The sequence below is a fragment of the Aquila chrysaetos genome, chromosome 3, assembly GCF_900496995.4.
Source record: "Aquila chrysaetos chrysaetos chromosome 3, bAquChr1.4, whole genome shotgun sequence".
In the NCBI taxonomy this organism is placed as follows: Eukaryota; Metazoa; Chordata; class Aves; order Accipitriformes; family Accipitridae; genus Aquila; species Aquila chrysaetos.
In genome coordinates, this window is record NC_044006.1 from 7,152,837 (window position 1) to 7,171,011 (window position 18,175).

The 18,175-nt window shown below is 39.2% G+C and overlaps 1 protein-coding gene across 4 annotated transcripts in view; it reads left to right on the forward strand.

Annotated features, from left to right (window-relative positions):
* The window catches only part of LOC115339964 (delphilin-like), a 45,581-nt gene extending 28,347 nt beyond the window's left edge, over positions 1–17,234 (forward strand). For 2 of the 4 annotated variants that reach the window (XM_030010692.2, XM_030010688.2), the window contains 8 exons: positions 1,879–1,969; positions 2,527–2,613; positions 4,819–4,971; positions 6,566–6,695; positions 6,827–6,859; positions 8,620–8,723; positions 10,215–10,298; positions 13,918–17,234. In XM_030010692.2, coding sequence (XP_029866552.1) covers positions 1,879–1,969; positions 2,527–2,613; positions 4,819–4,971; positions 6,566–6,695; positions 6,827–6,859; positions 8,620–8,723; positions 10,215–10,298; positions 13,918–14,022 — 787 coding nt within the window. In that variant the 3' untranslated portion in view covers positions 14,023–17,234. The remainder of the gene's footprint in view (positions 1–1,878; positions 1,970–2,526; positions 2,614–4,818; positions 4,972–6,565; positions 6,696–6,826; positions 6,860–8,619; positions 8,724–10,214; positions 10,299–13,917) is intronic. The other 2 variants (XM_030010691.2, XM_030010689.2) reach the window with 2 other exon arrangements.
* The last annotated feature ends 941 nt before the right edge of the window (positions 17,235–18,175 follow it).

Sequence of the window (18,175 nt, forward strand, 5' to 3'; positions counted from 1 at the left end):
TTGGCGTGATACAAGTAGCAGGACACTTAGCACTTTTGAAGACCTTTCCACTTGATTTAGGTGCTGTGGTGGAAAATTTTACCATTGAAAGCTGTGGCCTCCGGTTAATTGAGCACCTGTGGTTACGACAGGAGTTTAAACAGGATAGTCAGGGACTGGAAAATTAATCTCTGTGCAAATTATACCTGTCATATCGTCTAAGCTTGAGCAGGAGGTCTAAATTCCACTATTGTAAAATGAAAAATACTTAAAGCCAAAACCAAGGCTACATTTTCAAGACGGTGACCAGTGAGTAAAATGTTCTGCTCATGTATCCAGTGAAGGTTAGTGGAGGTGGTGGAATATTATTAGAAACTTCAGGGCTTATTTTGATACGGAAACCTTTCCATAGTTCTCTGAATGATTCTTTATCCTGACATCTTAAAATCAATAGTGAAGCACTCTTTGTCTCTATAAACTTAATGTTTCATAACAGTGTGAGACTTTTCATTGCACAAAATCCTTTAGAGTTGCATTCACATAAAGATATTTATGGAATGCATTCACATATTCTTGTGCTTCCTTTTCCATGGCTTCCATTGTTTAGTGCTTTAAGTGTTAAACCTTCTAGATAATCTATTAGTTTCATTTCATATATATAATACATGGAATATCAGACTTCTGATTAAATGAAGATATTTGCTGTCAGCTTTAACAAAAATGTTTTTTGAATTTGCTTAAAAAGTTAAACTATTTTTAATGATAAATAAAAAAGCTTTCATTTGCCAAGATAACTGTTATTTTAAAATCAGAATTCATTTTTTTCTTGATGATGAAGTGTGATGAATGGAATATTTTGTAATCTGCTTTAATATAGATTTAATAATTCAAAACACAGCAATTATTCAATTGAAGTGTCATATTAAATTATTGACAACAGTAAAAAAAAAAAATCTTATTGTATGTCCTCTATTTAACGTGCTAAAATCTTTGCTTTATTTTTTCCATCTTTGAATAAATTTCCTTACTTTTAATGAAAACTTATATCTATCCCCATGAATGTTTAATCATGCTTGCTACAAATTTAGTAGGTTGTTTGCAAAGAAAGAAGAGAAGATAGTAGACCTGAATACTTATTTAAGATTCTTAACACTCCTTCTCATATGTTAGCTATAACATTGATTTCATTTTTCTTCTTTAAGATATGCTACGAATTCCCATAGTGTATCAGTCAGACAGGCAGGAAGATCTCCAAAGGAGGGGAACTGTGGTGGTGTGAGTTTATTTTTCCAAGTGGAGGCATGTTTAAAGATGTCAGTTTTCTAAAGATCTGCAGCTCTGGAGTACTGTGGGAGAACATTCTGTTGCCTTATGCAGAAGGATGAAAGTTGCAGGTCTGTGTTATGTGCTATCCAAACAAAAATGAGAAATGGATCTTGGATGTGATGCAGTGCTTAGAGAGACAGAAACACCATTGCTCACTTTTGTTTCATCAGCAATTAAAAAAGCTTTAGAGGTAGGAGTCAGTCAGACCCTAGGGCCCACAGGTTAATCACACCATAGCATGAGTCTGCTCTGCTTTTGTGCTCATTTTTCGAAGAAGATATTGCTGGAGACAAGCTGAGCCAGCATGGCCATAACTGCTCAAAAAGTGTATATTGTTTCTAGGTGCTTTTGGAATGTTCATCCAATGTATCTGCAGATCATTTTTGCTTTCCATCGCGTAGTTGCCTCAAATGTCTATAAAGTCCCAGTCGCTAAAGAATAAATATGTGGTTTACATAAACCACACTAAACAGTAAGAAATTCTGATGCATGGAATGGAGGGATTTTTTTATGTTACAACAATATAGAATGAAGAGGAAAAAGGACATCTAATTTTCATTTGCTGTTTTGCAGATACATGCCAACACCAAAAGATGCGGAAAGGTACCAGTCTTTCAAGGGGTCTCCTTCAGAGCTGCATGTGGTTGATCAGTTTATGTTAGAGGTAAGAAGGTATTAAAAGACACCACATGCTGTTTCTACCACACTCGCTTCTAGATAAAACCACTACAAGAAGCTGTTGTTTTTAACTTAAATTACAATCTCAGCCAGGATCAGTGTAAGACAATTTATCTGATAAAGAGTTGAGACAGGTAGATATTACGAAGAGAACCATATGGATCCCTTTGCTTCTCCATGTCACACAGCCTCCCCTTCCTCCAGAGTAGGAGCTGATTTATTCTGAGTTAGATTTCCACAATCTTTAAGCCTAAAATTATATGCATTTAACTATGCTTGTTCACAAGAAATGAATGTCACTGATTTTAATAGTGTGTGGCCCTACTAGCATAGTGTTTTCTTGAATTTGCATATGCAAATGACGCATGTTCAGGTATGTGATTTTTCTATTTGCCATAGTATATCTACAGACTTAAGGCCTAGAATAAAATTAATAAATGAGCACAGAAATTAGGAAAACTGTCATGCAGCTGAATTACTCAAGAAATTATGAAGGATATATGTGCATGGCGTTTGATTCCTATTCTGTTCAATTCTATGCAGATGTGTAAAATCCCCCACCTAGGCCAGAGGCTGGACCTCCTGCTTACCATACGTGAGCTCCCTGTGAGCATGAGAGATTTGGAGCCTGTAAGTAACATGACTCCTTCATAGTGCATTTGCAGTCAAAATCTACCAGTTAGATAGTAGAGGGCCAAGTGACCTCAATGCATTCCAAAGTGCTGTAGTTATGGAGGTTTTGTTCTGGTTTTTTTCCCCCCCTTTTTTTTTCCCCTATAGCAAAATATCTCACAGTCCATAATGTGAGCAATTCATAGTGTAATAATCCAGGCAGCCTATTGTATAAAGAAACATTTCATGGCACTGTTCAAAAGTAACAAGCAAAAAGGTTAGGAAAATTTAAAAAAATCTCTATGGGTCATGACATTGATAGCCAAGGAATTGTAAATGACGTGAAACTATTAGAGACAGGCTAAATTTGAAATACAGTGGCACTATCAGCTGGTGCACTTGGAATGCTTTTGGGAATCCAATTAATTTTACTGTGTTTTGTTAATGTAAGTATTCCACGTACTGGTTCAAAACAAAACACAGTAAAAAAAAAGAAAAAAAAAAGGAGAAAAATGAGGGCTATGATATGCATGTATATACCTGTATGTACATTTAATATCATCATCCTTATCCCACTAAGGTTCATGAAGCAGTTGCTAATGGGCCTGGCAGTGGAATAGACATCCACAGAGGAGGAAGAAAAGAACAGGAAAGGATTTTCAAATTTTTATTTGGCATTGTTAAACTTTCTTCTTTGGCCAGTGATAAGACAGAAGCAAATTTCACCATTAAAATCCAATTCCTTTTGTGGGGAGGTTCTTGGCCCACAAGCTGAAAGAATCGATCTAAAGTCATAGATACTTAGAGCAAGTTTATTTGACCAGCATCTCATAAACATGTACTATTTTCAGAAGACTGAAGGAAGCTCTTCACCCTAAGTGTTATAGCACTGAATTGAAATGTTGCAAACCAGAGTTCAAGTCCCTTTCTGCCTTTTTCAGGATGACCTAGGGGTGGGGTGGGCTGGTGGTACGCAAATAAACAGTGTTCCAGTCTCATGGACTGCATCTTCCTGTTCCAAACCGCTGCCTTACCTGCCAGGGTTTGTATATGCTTTGATTCAAAACAAAGTATTTCAACACGATTCTGTTTCTATGAAAATGTTTCAAAGGTTTTGCTTTCATTATGCATGGGAATGAAAACAAAATTTGAAAGTTCTGCAAGTCTGAGCTGTTATCCTTTGGCTGTGATTAAAACCATAGTAACAGCGAACAAAACTCAGAAGAGGAACAGATGGAACACACTGGGGAGATGCAGAGATTTCTGACCCTGCCTGGTACAGTGCTTCACCTTTGCTGTCCTCCACTGAAACCAAATATTTGAATATTTGGAAGCTATTATATATACTGTTAGCTTTGAAGGATATTTAATGTTCATTGAAGAGCTGATTAGTTGTCCAAGTATTTTCTTTCTTATGTACGCTAACATGTTTGTAAACTGTAGATTATACACCTAAAATTCTATGGAACAATCTTAATATTGGCTTTCAGCACCCTCTGGCCCTGTGGTGTGCTATAAATGTTTTAACAATGGCTTTCAGCTCTCCTGTGTGTTTCATCCTTTCCCTGTTTTTAAATTTGTGTGTTGGTGACTGATGAAGAGAGGTGTGGTGCTAAAAAAATACATATTTCCTAATTTAAAATAAAACCACCTCTTGTATCTATAGCCCTAGAAGGGAGGTGGCTTCCCGGGAAAACAGAAATTGATACTGAGTTTGATTACAGGAAATTATTCTTCTTCCTTGTGGGGAAACTGTGCTAAGAATTTTGATAAGATAAGAGTCTTCAGCTGGTATAAACAGAAGGGAGGGAGGTGAAGGATGGAGAACCTTATACTGCGCTTCAGGCTATCTGCTTCCCCTGATGCCTGACATTTGGTGCAATCTGGTGCATTCAAACAGCAAAATATTTTTTCTTCAGAAGCATTTTTAAGAGATGAGGTTGAAGTTGTTTTGGCAGGGCCAGTTTGGCAGCCAGAAAGGATGTGACCTCCACTGGGGACAGGGTGACTGTGCCAACGCTAGCTTTATCTTGGTGGGAGACTTCTAACTGGTCCTTCCTGAAAAACTCTGGCCTGTTCCCCCAGGGAAGTTGAATAGGAAGGTGTCCCTCAGCTAAAGTGTGGCTTGCTTCAGGTGGGGACTATGAGGCTTTTGGAAGATACAGGCGCCATTGATTTACTCACATTTTCAATTTGAACTGAAGGAAGATTTGTGTGTTTCAGCTAATAAACCAGAAGATCCAAGCGAGTAAGCAGCTGCAATCCAGCCAGAAATTTGTCGCTGTCTTGGAGTACATTTTAGCCATTGGGAACCATTTAAATGAAAAGGCTGGAAAAGAGAAGGCTAAAGGATTTCGATTGTCGTCTTTGACCAAAGTGAGTAAATATTCTTCTTGCCATTAAAATCATCATATTATAAGGTATGTTAGCCATTAATATTAACTCAGTTTTGCCCTGAATGTGGGGAAAGGCAATCATTTTTAATGAGTAGCTAACATTTTAACATCTGCTCTTGGTTACACTAGAAACAAAATCCTGTTTAACAATGTGTTCTTTAATGTGTGTTATAACAAGATGCATTTCCCCATTTTAGACAGCAGCACTGGCTAGATGGGGGCATTGTGGTGTTGAACACACTGTGTTTCTAATGAGGTAGAACATCAAAAGGCTGACTGCCCTGATGTTAAGATCCCCTGGCTAGAAGAGGCTTCTGAGCTGCAGGCCCCTGGTTAGATACAAGTTTAGATAAATTGTATTTTGCAGTTTTGTGCAGAGCACTGTTGTATGGACCTCTTCATTTCACTGTGGCCAGAGGCTGTAACTACACCATTTCTTCCGTGGTAGCTGCACTTTTATGACACTGGAGTAATTTCTTAGTGCTTCATTTTACTGCGATGCAAAGGTCTTTTAAGTGGTACAATGTCATTTTAAGGTAAACTTTCAAAAGTAGAATATAAATAAATTAATAAATTGAAAGGGAGTGAAATTTAACTGCAATGGTTTTACCCAACCCCCCCTTCTCCGCTGGATGATTGAATAGGGGACAAAGGTGGCAGCTGTGATCTTTACTCTTTCCTGACAGAGATCTGCTCTACAAGAAGCATCATCTACCTCTTAGTTCTCTAATTGTCTCTTCACTGACCTACCACTTGCGCGACATTAGGCTGGGTTTTCCATTGGTTTTAAGGAAACTGCTTTCCCCTCTTCATCAGAATTTTCCGTCAGAAAATGTTGCTCCTGAGCACCAGGTTTTTTTTTCCCTCCTCCACCCAACAGTGGCAGAACATCATATTTTTATCCTAAAAAGTAGGAGAGAGATACGAATTTCCTAAGTTGCCTTGTGCCTTTAACACCATTGTAAGATTATGGCTGATCTGTAAATAGAAGAGAGACGGATTTTTATTTTGTTTTTGTAAGGTATCTTTCCCATCTGGAGACTTTAATATATGAGTGAGTGATTTATAACTCTAGTGACAATTCTGAGACGCAACTTGCATTCTTTTTTTTTTTTTTTTAATATGTAATGGCTATAATACCACATCTATCATAATGAAAAATGCCTACAAAATTATTTTCTGCCACAGAGCATCTTCCCAGATTCAATTAAGGAACTTTGCTATCTTCATGAACACAGCACGCTGCTTTTAAGTGGAAAGGAATAATGGCTGTGTTTGGAGGTCCAAAATCAGTTGCCATCAATTAGGATAGCTTAAGTTGAAAAAGACCCATGTGAATAAGGAGACACAAAAGAACAAGGAAGGTCAACGGATATGAAAGTGTGAAGCTGATCTTAATCAAGAATGTCTGTGAAATGGCAGATTGAAAAGGAGAAGTTTAATTTCATTGTGTTTTCTATTCTTGTCAAATTTACCTGGAAGCTATCAACATCCCTGCTGTTCCTTTTTTTTTTTTTTTTTTTTTTTAAGTATAATAGCTCAGTCTGTCAATTATTGCTCTATTCTATTTGCAGTTACCTCTGTTGCGGGGTAAAGAGAGGACATTCACCTTGCTTCACGCCCTTGTGGAACAGATCTTCTTACATGAGCCTGATCTGGCCAAATTTTCTCAGGAGTTGACAGAATTTGAAGCTGTTCCTGATGGTAAGAGGAGGGAGGGGAAAAAAAAAATCAACAAATAAAAAATGAAGTCCTTCAGCTTCTGTGGAAACTCCCATCCTCACAATATGAATGATACTTATTAGCATGTTTTTCCCCTCTCTCTTCCTTTCTAGCTTCCATGAAGGGCCTCAGTGCTGAAGTTGATGGTATGTAAATGTGGTTTCTAAATTCAGAGAATGATTTTCATACGTTGTGCAGTCATTTGGAACAGGTTTTCATTGCACTTCTCTAGTTTATAAAGAGAGGTAAAGGTTCAAAACATTAAGGTAAAGTGTTGCCATGGCGATACTTAACCTGCCATGTTACTGTGAAGAATGTAAAAAAAAGAAATATTAAAGTATGTCCAGGTGGCTTAGAAATATAAAAAATATACTGCCCATGGTAGATAGAGTTTATCATAAACTACAAATGCTAAGTGATACAAGTGCTCCGTCAAAGTTACCGCTGTAGCAGAGTCTCTGGGAGCAGGCAAGGCAGCAGGAGAAAACTTCCTACTGTTCAGTCCTGAAGTTCAAGAACTTCTTTGAACCGAACTGGTGTCCTTCTCTAGAAGGGAGTCCAACACTAGTGAAGTCAACAGGAGGGAACAGAATAAGGTTGTTCGAATGCAAGATAGATTTTGGGAGACATTTACAACTTACCACTGAACAGTATCATAAGGTGACCAGTGAATTCAATGGATTTCAGATTGAACCCTTTGAGAGTTGTTAGAGAAGGTGTATGAGTGGATGAAAAAGACTTGTATTATGTTGAAAGTTTATAAAAATCTATCTTTTGAAAAAGTGGCATGGTTGTTGACTGTAACTACAGACCAATATATCCTCGTTCAGCCTTTGATAACATACCTGAATGATAGTCTCTCTCAGCTTTCAGTTTGAAAAACCCTTGCGCCTATTCTGCTGGGCTTTGGGAGTCAGACAGGCACATAGCTTGAGGCTACTAAAGTGTGTTTTTATTCTATTCCAAGAAATTCCAATCAACTTTTTAGGAGACATAAGTAACTAAAAATAACACTATTTCCCTTCAGTCACTTGTGTTCCTTCGGGGACAATGTTGGTACAAAATCACTAAATATTTTAAAGACAGTTTTGGAAAGTCATGGGTAAAGTGGTACAACGGACATGGTACCAGAAGCTGTTGGGAGCTGTCAAAGGAGGTGAATCATGGGAACTGGAGGAGATTGACTGGCCTCTTCCCTCTATGGATTCCTGACGGGCCCAGCATAGGCTCTTATCTGCTGAGTCCCATTCACCAGTGCAGAGAGGAAAAGAGATGGACCAAATGCCACTGAAGCAGCCTTTCTCACCACGTAGTTCAAGGCACATCCTGGGGCTCATCTGGTGCAAGTATTGCACGAGCACAAGGGGAGGAAGATACTAGACTGCAGCCTGGGTCAGTTCAGGACCAAGCTCCTGGAGCCAAGGCTGTATCCTCTTCTCCCCGCATTTCACACCGTGAGAGCTCCCACGGTAGCAGTCCGATGTAGTGCTTAGTGTCAACTGACAAGATGTCTTACTGTTACATAGAGTAGAATTTTTGTTCTTTTATCTTTAAAAGAACCCTGAACTTTCTACACAAAAATGTAGGTTTGAAGAATGTTATTTTCATTGCTAATCCCAATGCTCAAAGCTAGAAAAGGTCAGATTTACGGCTGCTGCATAACCATACTATCGACCTCTTCATTTATTCTGCAGTTGCTGTGATATGATCACATAACATTTTTTTCCATAAGACCCATGCCTCTTTCAGGACTTCTATTTCAAAACAGAAAGTTAATGTTCCTAGATGAATGTATTATAGACCCATATTCTCCTAAATTTTCCACGTGTCCTAAATTAGACATTTGCGGTCCTTTGGACACAACTGCATGCTAGTAAAATTTCTCATTTTCTTTCTCTTTTGTTAGTTTTAAAAAAAGAATTGGAAAACGTTATTCAGTGCAGGCGGCTTATTAAACCCAAGACAATCAAGGCAACACCCCAGGAGTCACAGTTCTGCAAAGAGCTAAAGGTAACTTTACCACAACCTTATTGTGGGCTGGAGGTAAAGGATGAGTAATCTGCTTAGTTTGTGCTGAGACCTGCCCTGAGAAGGGAGTCAGGAGCATTTGAGGGAAAGTGGCCTTTTATTCCCCTCTGATAGTGTCTCATAATACAAGCTGCAGAATCAGAAGTGCTTTTCAGAGTTTCTGCATCTCCTGCTTTTGCTTCACAGGCAAATGGGCTGGAGTGGATGAGGAACAGGTCAGCCCCGTGGTTGCCCACAATAAACACTTTGGAATAATAGCAATTTTAGAGCATATATGAATTTGTATTAATTTCCTCTGCCCTCAGACAGAAGGGAAAATAGCCTAGAGAATCACAGAATCATTTAGGTTGGAAAAGACCTTTAATATCATCGAGTCCAACAGTAAACCTAACACTGCCAAATCCACCACTAAACCATGTCCCTAAGTGCCACATCTACATGTCTTTTAAATACCTCCAGGGATGGTGACTCAACCACTTCCCTGGGCAGCCCCTTCTAATGCCTGATAATCCTTTCAGTGAAGAAATTTTTCCTAATATCCAATCTAAACCTCCCCTGGTGCAACTGGAGGCCATTTCCTCTTGTGCTATCGCTTATTACTTGGGAAAAGAGACCGTCCAAGAAACATCATCCTAGGGCATGCCTAAATTGTGAGTATAGGTTGATCTAAGATGATTCTGCCCATGCTAGTGGCAGAACAAGCTGGGTTGGGGGACCCAAGGGAGAGGCGGCCGAGCAGGCTGTAGGGAGCCCAGGTCTGGCCAGGAGTCAGCAGAGCCAAACACAGCACTTATTAGCTCAGGTACAGAGAAGTTAACGAACTCTCAAGAGCACTGTTGCCCTAGTTGCGAACAGGGCTACTTCCAGTGAAGGCATTCCCCACTCTGTGGTGTGGACGTGTTCATCTCTGCTGTCGTGGGTATCTTTGTGCTGTGCTTCGCTGGGTGGTGTTGGCATCTGCTCAATGCATACGTTTCCTTCTCCCTTGGAACAGCTCAACAGTGTGCTTCTGCAATACATATGGAGTTGTTGAAAATGTATACGTTACAAAGGAACCATGGTTCAGAAATTTGATTTCAAAAGTTAAGTTTCTGAGGCCCTGTTTCTGCCTCCTTAAGAGCTAGCAACTGGGAGTGTTTGCTTCACATGCAAAAAGGCTAGACTATGTCAAATGTGAGTGGAAATTAGGACCTTATGATGCTTATCTAGTTCTGCCAATTTTAATAAATTTAGGTAGTGTCATTGGATGATACAGTAAAAAATTCTCTAACATTGATGTTTCTTTTTTTTTGTCTTTGATGTCTTAATATTTGCAAGGAAATGTGTGAGCTTGATGTATGCTTATCTTTTTTGAAATGTGAAATTTTTGTGACATGAAAATTTTGACTTGAATTATCTTGTTTTCACTGCTGTTTAATTCCTGCTTTAATATTATGCTGCTATACCAAATTAAGAAGTTTTATTGTATTACAGGATTTAATTCAGAAATATGAAGGGGATCTATCCCAGCTGTCAAAAAGATGTGATGAAATGAAGAAGCTTTATAGCAACATACTGGTACCTATCATATTAAAATGCAATGAAAATAAATCTACATTTCTTTAAAAAAAAAGGAGGGGGGGAGGGCATGAGAAGGAAGTGCAAGAAGTTCCCATACTTCCACATGCTTTATAGTTATACTGTCCACAGAAACTGAAAAAAAAAAAAAAATCACATCCAACAGTGGTGGAATGTTTTGAATGAAAATCTGGCTTTTATTTTTCTTGAAGTCTTACAGTTCGCTTTTTAGTGTCTGTGGCCCAAATATCAAAAAGAAAAGTAGATTTTGGCAACTTCATAAATTCAATAAGTTTAACTGTTGAATGTTTTCAACATGTTACAGAAAACATGTTACGGAAAACTGCATGTTTTCTGGTTCCTACAAGCAATTGTGTCTTTGGCTGGTAGGCAGCTGCAAATCTTGTGTTACTTGGGCTGAGGGTTTTTTCTAGTGACAAGCTTATAGTTCAGGGCATTGATTTAGCTACTGTTATTCCAGTGAGAGGGAGACTGAGATAGAGATGTTAGTAGTAGCACAGATCTAAAAATGAGCAGAGCAGAAAGGAAGCTCCACGGGCAGAAGATTTCTGATATAGAAACTGTCTGTTCTTGTTTGTTCCTATTATATTCACCCACACTTGCACTGGAGAAGGACCTAATTTTCTCAATCATTTTTTCCTCTGAACAGAAGCAACCCATCTAGGTCCAATACACTAGAAAATGTTTTTTGGGTCAGAGGGTCACACCAGAAGGAATGGTAAAAGCTCCACGCTGCAATTTTTAACGACATAGCATGTAGATTCCTCATTTAGTACAATATTCTTGGAGTGTGTTAGGAATTCAGGAGGTCTCTGCTATGGTAACAGTATTCCCTGGCAGAATAGTCACACTAGGATGTTTTAAGGAAAGGGACAGAGTTGCTGAAATGCAGTGCTAATCTCTGAAACTGGAATAACTTCCTGGTCATGGGATTAGGACATGGCTTTAAGTGGTGGTGGTGGCTTTGTGGGTGGTTGTGAGGTTTTTTTTGTTTGTTTGTTTGTTTGTTTTAATGCAGGGGAGGGATTATGATAGGCAAATGTTACACAGAAGATACAGCCAGGAAGACCTTTGGGGGCCCATCTGAACAGACATCGAAGATTAGTGAGCTGCTTGAGCAAGGACATTTAATTAGTTATGTTTTACTAAAAGTAATATTGTAACAATGTGCAAGGGTTTCTTTGTGTTACTTGCAGCCTTCCACAAATGGGAAAAATGCCTCAGTGTAGGGAGGCAAGCCAAATTTGCATGTAGATGAAGAACTCTGTCCCAAGCCTTCAAAAAAACGTTGAAGGACTGGGATAAAGCAAGGAAAAAAAAAAAGGTGGAAAAAAATAGCGTAAATGAGAGAATTAACAATTGAGTTACATGAGTGGAAATGGTTGAAGAGTATTCACCAAATTTAAAAGTCAGGAGACTTGTGCTGTAAAACCTTTGGGGGGACACTTCTTGCATGGGGTATGGAAGAATCTGACCCATTTTACCTAAAAGTTATCTTCAGAAGGAGATAGTGTTGTGTGGCTGGTCCCGCCTGCAGAGCTGTGCCGTGCCCGGTGAGGGCTGACCGTGCCCTCCTGCACGTGCACACTCTGTCACACTCCTTCTGCACAGATGTTCGTTCTCTCCAGCTGCGTACGTTCAGCCAGGAGGCATTACACATGTGATGCTGTGCTACAGATACATGCGTGAGGCTCTTCGCTTTCCTTTCTTGTATTGGAAACTCTCATCTGAGACTCTTATTTGCATCTGAAGAGGATCTCATTTTCCATGTAGCTGGAAGTTTCCTCAAGTTTTAACCCAGCTGGTTTTTGCCCTCCCTTCCCCGTTATTCTCTAAAGTTAGGCATTTGATATATTTCTCTCCCTTAGAATGGATTTTTTTCTTCTGAATAATGTTATTGCTAGACAGATCTTTTTTGCATATTTATAAAGCAGCAAAAATGTAAAGCAAATATAAAATAGGATGGGTGATCAAAGACCAGGCTATCATCTCAACAGCACTAGAAAGGAATAGTCTAGCTTACCGGGGGGAATATCTGATCTGGAAATGTGTTGTAGGTAGCCATGGAAATCATGTTGCACATAAAGCAAAAATCCACAGGCCTACCTTTATGATTTTATATTCTGCTTATAAAATCAATAATGACCTTGGCATGTGACACTTCTATGGAATGAACAATAAATTGGGGATAACTGCCTGTGGTATAGCTGTGGGCTATCAACTTCTCACAGATGGTCATTAGCTCCAGGAAATACCTCTCTCATTACTGTTTAACTGATGGTACACCATGGGTGAGTGGCGAGCCGTGCCAAAGATCAAGGGCTTGGAGCACCCAGGAGGTGCAATTAGGAACACAACAGGCAAAACTATTAATCAGGTGTCACTGGTTAATGTTAAAGTTTTTGTGACTGGATTATATGTGAGTGGTTTCTTTTACTGTGTTTCTGATTTCCAGGCAGAGGGTTTGCTCCTAGGAACGTTAGATGATGTGCAGGTGAACGTGTTTAGATAATGACAGATACCTATCCAAACCTTTCTGTGCATTTCAGTCGCAATCTGAACTACTGAAATACAACTTTATTGCTGTTCAGCCTGGGGAGAACTGTATCCCCCAATTACAGGGTAGCTCTCAATTACAGCCAAGATAAGAACTTGCAGCAACACAAGATGCCTTTTAAAACTTTTTGATGAAGCCTTTGGAGCACGTTCTCTAGATTAGTTCTGCTCAATTAGAAAGCCATTGCAGGCAGAGTTATGTTCTTTAACTCATTGATCCCATTAAGAGGGAATCTTTGAAAATGATGACAAACCTTTTGAATTAAACCTTAGCAACAGATTTAATACGAAAAATCCTTTCCTATCCTAGAACTGGAGAACGTATGTGGAAGTGATTTTAGTAAATGCAGGAATCGCTCTCCTAGTACTGAACTTTGTAGTATGACTGCCTTTCACCTTTTGTTTTATAGCAGAGCAGACACGATGCCAATATTGTTCACGTCTTTTTCAAAAACATTCCATCTGTTCACCTTTTTCAGGTGAAGAAAATAAGAGAACAGGGAAAGGTGGCTCTTTGATAAATTAGTTTTTCTCCCCCAAATGTCTGCTTCCTTATGATTATTTTTGTTTGTTTGCAAAGCAAAATGACAGGAAAGGAAAACTTTTTGGCTTGAACATGCTGCTACCATGCCCACCATGGAATATAAACCATATCCCTAATTTATGCATTTTCTTTTATGAATGGGTTCATCTAACAAACTGCAGAGCCAGGAAGCTTCACGATTTACTGATTTTTCTCCTCTTCAGCTGGAGATCTATAGTCCAGCCAGAGAGACTGGGTTATACAGAAAGCCAGGTTACTGAAGTAATTCGATGACAACTCCTGGGGCCACTTTTACTTGGGATGATTTGGATCTCAGCTTGCTGGAGATTTTAACCAGCTCTGTTTTCTTCTTCTTCTTTTTCTTGTTCTTCTTCGTCATTATTAATAATGCAGGTATTTAACTTTTCTCTTGCTCTTTTAATTTCTTTAAGATCCTGGACATGGTTTAGATTACTTGGATATACTAATGTTAAATATTCTTCTCTTTCAAATTTACAGGTGAAATTTGGGGAGCCGCAAGACCTAGACTCTCAGGAACTATTTGGGTGGATCTCTTCATTCATTAGTGAGTTTAGGAAGGCCTGTGCTGAAGTCATGCCATAAGGACAACACAAATCGTATAAAGAGGTGAGGGAAAGAGAAGTCCAGGAACAATGTTGAAGTTAATTGGTTTGAAAGTTTCTCTACTAGTGAGTAGCACATAGAGAGTATATAGTCTGTAGAGCAGACTTTATTTTGAGAGAGGTTCAATTTATAATGTGTGATTTGTAAGTGGTATTTGACCTGTAGGATCACAGATTACCTACAAGTCTCTCCCTCATTTTTTCTGATGTACGTGCTTTTGTACCTTGAGATGCCTGTGTATTTAGAAAGGAGACACTTTTGACACTTTATAATTTCTCTTTTTAATCTTTTCCTTTGATAGCCAGCCTTCTGACTGAGTTTTAACTATTACTTTCAATGAATAAGTTCCTGTATGGTGATCTAATTTTTAATTATTTTTGCTGTACTTTTCTAAATAATACTTGAAAAGATTTATAATGAAATGTGGAGCTGTTACCCACAGAGGAGACTATTTAGCAAAAATTCTTGTTTGTCTTTCTGCTATTAAAGTGTTGCAGCCTTAGTATGCAATGGAGAAAGTGTCTGGTTGGGTGATTGTTGTTTTTTTTTTTTCCCCCAAAGTACTAGAATAAAATAGTGCTTTTTATGGCTAATGTCATGTATTCAGGTAAAATAGAAGTCAATCAATATGTGAGATTTGTGTTGGCAGGAAGAGAAAAATATCAGAGAAGCAAAATAAAAATGTGTCATGAGGCATCTAAGTAATGGATACTGGAGGTAATTTTCCATCGTTTTCAAAAGAGAAAATACTTCTGTTGCATTTGTTGGCTTTTACATATTTTTAATTAGAATAATTATCTGGAGCTCAAATATACGAGAAGAAAAGGGGGCCTATAAATGCAAAGGCAAAATGGATGTGTTTAACACTGAAAGCAGAAAATAGTTCTAAAAGGTCATTGATAAAATTTGGCATTTTCTCTATGAGTTTTGCAAACAGTGTTGTTTGAGGAAAAGTGTATTTATTACCTGACTTACTTTAGGTCTGACTGCCCAGGTCTCGCAGTGTTTGGGCTTTGATAGCAATGCTGAACACTCTCCCTGACTTCAGTGCTAAAAGGAGTTAAGGCTAACCCCTCTGAAAGGCTTAGATGCACTTACATCAAAAAAATACATTATCACGACCCTCTCTCAGCTGGCATATAAAATTTCTCTATATCCAGCGTTTCATTTGCTATTCTAGATGCGACCACTGCTGAACGTGTAGGTTTTTAGAGAAAGGTCCAGTAAAGAGCCTGGGCACCCACCAGCTAGGTGCTGCAATATGTAGACTTTTAGTGCTAGTCATGTCAGACAGTAAAGGACAATCACCAGGAATACAGAGACACTTGGACACTGTCTGGAAAGGGGAGACAAAAGAAGCCCAAGATTTTTTTCTTGTCTTGGCCTCAGTACTTTAAAGGGCATCGCAGGCTGCATTTCCTGGGAGCTTACAGCTTCTGATATGCCATGACTGGCAGCACACCCCTATGTGAAAAGGCAGAAAAGCGTTCCTGCAGCTAATGCACCCATCACCAAAGGCAAGTCCTTCATTTCACATCAACCTTGACAAATCTGCTGAGGGAAGGGGATGCACCTGAACCCTTGCCCTCCACGGCTGCTCCTGTTTGGAAGCCGAATCTGGTCCCCAGGGCAGGTGCACACAACTTCTGTTTCAAAGAAGTGAGCAGGGATCATAAGGGCTCTTTTAAAATGGTAGTTCCCACCTCTATTTTGAGGAGTCCCCAAGGAAGTGGAATCCTGCCCTGAAGGATTCAAATCCTTATAATCCTCCTCTTAAAGGAATGCTCTGGCCCAAAGCTGTGCTGAGCAGTATCTCATTCCTGACCAGTGAGCGATAACTCCAAGGAAATGCCTTCAACAGGAGGCATCAGGTGTTAAGCAAGTGCACCGATGAGCAAAGAAACAACTGCTCTTCCAGCTTTGTGAGAAGCAAACCTGGCACCAGCCGTGAATGCCAATGGGCCTCACTGCTTAACTTCTCTGCCTTAAATCCCCTCCTCGTCTTAGAGGATGCCTAGAAAGATCTTTGAGGAAGAGCCTCACAGACTCTGTATTTAGTATGCTTAATATCCAGCTCCAGGCACCTACCTGTCATATCTAGAAACTGTCTCGCGTGAGGTAGAGGATGCCTGAACTAGAGCTCTGCATTGCAGCAGCAGCAAAGTACCCAGTGGGTCCCCTCAGGTTTGTACCGCCAGCGTCGCTGCCATCTGTAAGCTCTTGCATGTCTGCACTAACAAAGTGCATCATCTTGGCTTCTCAACAGTCTTGTCAGGACTGTGCTTCCAGTTAGAACATGCAGTCATGTTTCTCAGAGGCAAAAGGAATAAAATAGAAAACAAATAGCAAAAGTAGTACCCCTGATACTTATTTTACAGAAGATTATTTACAGAAGCAAATAAAGGCATTTAATTTTACAGAAAACATATTGGCTGTATTTGCCTCAAGTCAACATCAGAGCAGTGACATCTGGTTGACCCTGAAGTCAGTGGCATCTATCTATGAACCAGGAGCTACAGCTTACACCACTCATTTCTGATGGAAGCGGAAAATTAAAATCCTTTTTAATTTCTTGCATCTCTATACCACAATACCCTATACAGTGCATGTATGTGCATCATAAACAACACTTGCAGATTTTGATGTGTGTTGTTACTGCTCCAAAATCTGAACCATCTTCATTTATATGTGAATCATGTAAGATAATCCTGAATACAAGTGCCATTTCCATGGTATCAAGATCCCTGCATCCCTGAACAGCATTCGTGATGGTCATGATAAGTTTCATGTTTTCCTACATTACCTTAGCTTAGGAGTCCTGGGAAGTCTCTTTTAACTAAATAGATTTTTCCCTTTTTTTTCATGACTCACTTTTTTCTCCTAGTCTTTTTTCTCTATTATTATATCTAACAGCTTGTACTTGTTTTATAGCTCAGCTGGCATGGCCTCTTCCAATTAAAAATATATTCTACACAGTAGTCGATATCTGTGTCTTTGTGTGAATATCCTGGAGCATTAATTTAAAAAATTAATGTCCAAATGAAGGTTCGAGCCCCTTCAGAATGCATGAAGCTTTCCTATGGAGTCGGAGCTTACTGAGGTGACATGTTTCAATTTTCTCAAACAAGCTATTTCTTCAGTGCTTGTGAGTTTCAGTGACCTCCTGATTTATATGTAAAAATAAATAAATAGACTTTGTTCCCTACCTCATTCTTTCTTCCCAAGTGTTATTTTGCGTAAGACTGGGTTTTTTCAAGTCTCTTAGAGTCAACTGTATTACTAAGTTTTAATGGTATAAAGAATAATAGTTGCTACACCTCAACATTTATTTGGAATTATATAGACAAGCTCTAAGTTTCCATGTGGATAATGTCTTTGGAATCTTTCCTTAGCAGCTGACAGTTTTATCCTGCAAACCTGTAGTCATAAAAGTCAAAGCGTCAGGTGAGCCTTCTGTTTGTGGAAACTAATATAACTGGGAGCACTCCGACAAGTAGCAACCTGCAAGAACTGTAGTATTTTTACATCTGGGTTGTTTGTTTCCCTACAAAACCCACAGAGCTGACATTTGGCATATTATGAAATATGAAAGCTTAATGATGACATTATGTAAGTAGTTCTGCTCAGTAAAATTCGTCTCAATATTCAGTTGTGTGAAGTAAGGCTCTGGGTCAAATGCTGTACTGATTTTTCTTTCAAGACAGCTCAGCTGCGTAAGAACTGCTTGCTCCAGAAGGAAATAGAGATCTCTTTTGATAGTTTGTTTCCTTAAAATGCACACTACTGGTAGTATGTGCAGTACTTCAGCAAGAATAGGAAAGATAATTTCTGGATCTCATATAAGTTATCTTCAACAAAAACATGACTGAGAGAAGCCCCACACTCCTGGATTGGAGCTCCCGATAGAAATCCCTGACTTTATCTGCCTGCCCAGTGTCTCAGTGTATTCAAATCTGCCCCGAGAAATGCTGTAAGAAATGGAGCGCATGTAGGCATGGGTCACTGGACTGACTTGAGCTCCCAGTGGGGCCAGTGTTATATGTGCACCAGCACTCACAAGGGCTTTCCAAGAATTCACGGTTTGAAATACAAATATCTTACCCCAGAGGCAGAAATTTCCCAGAGTTTCCTC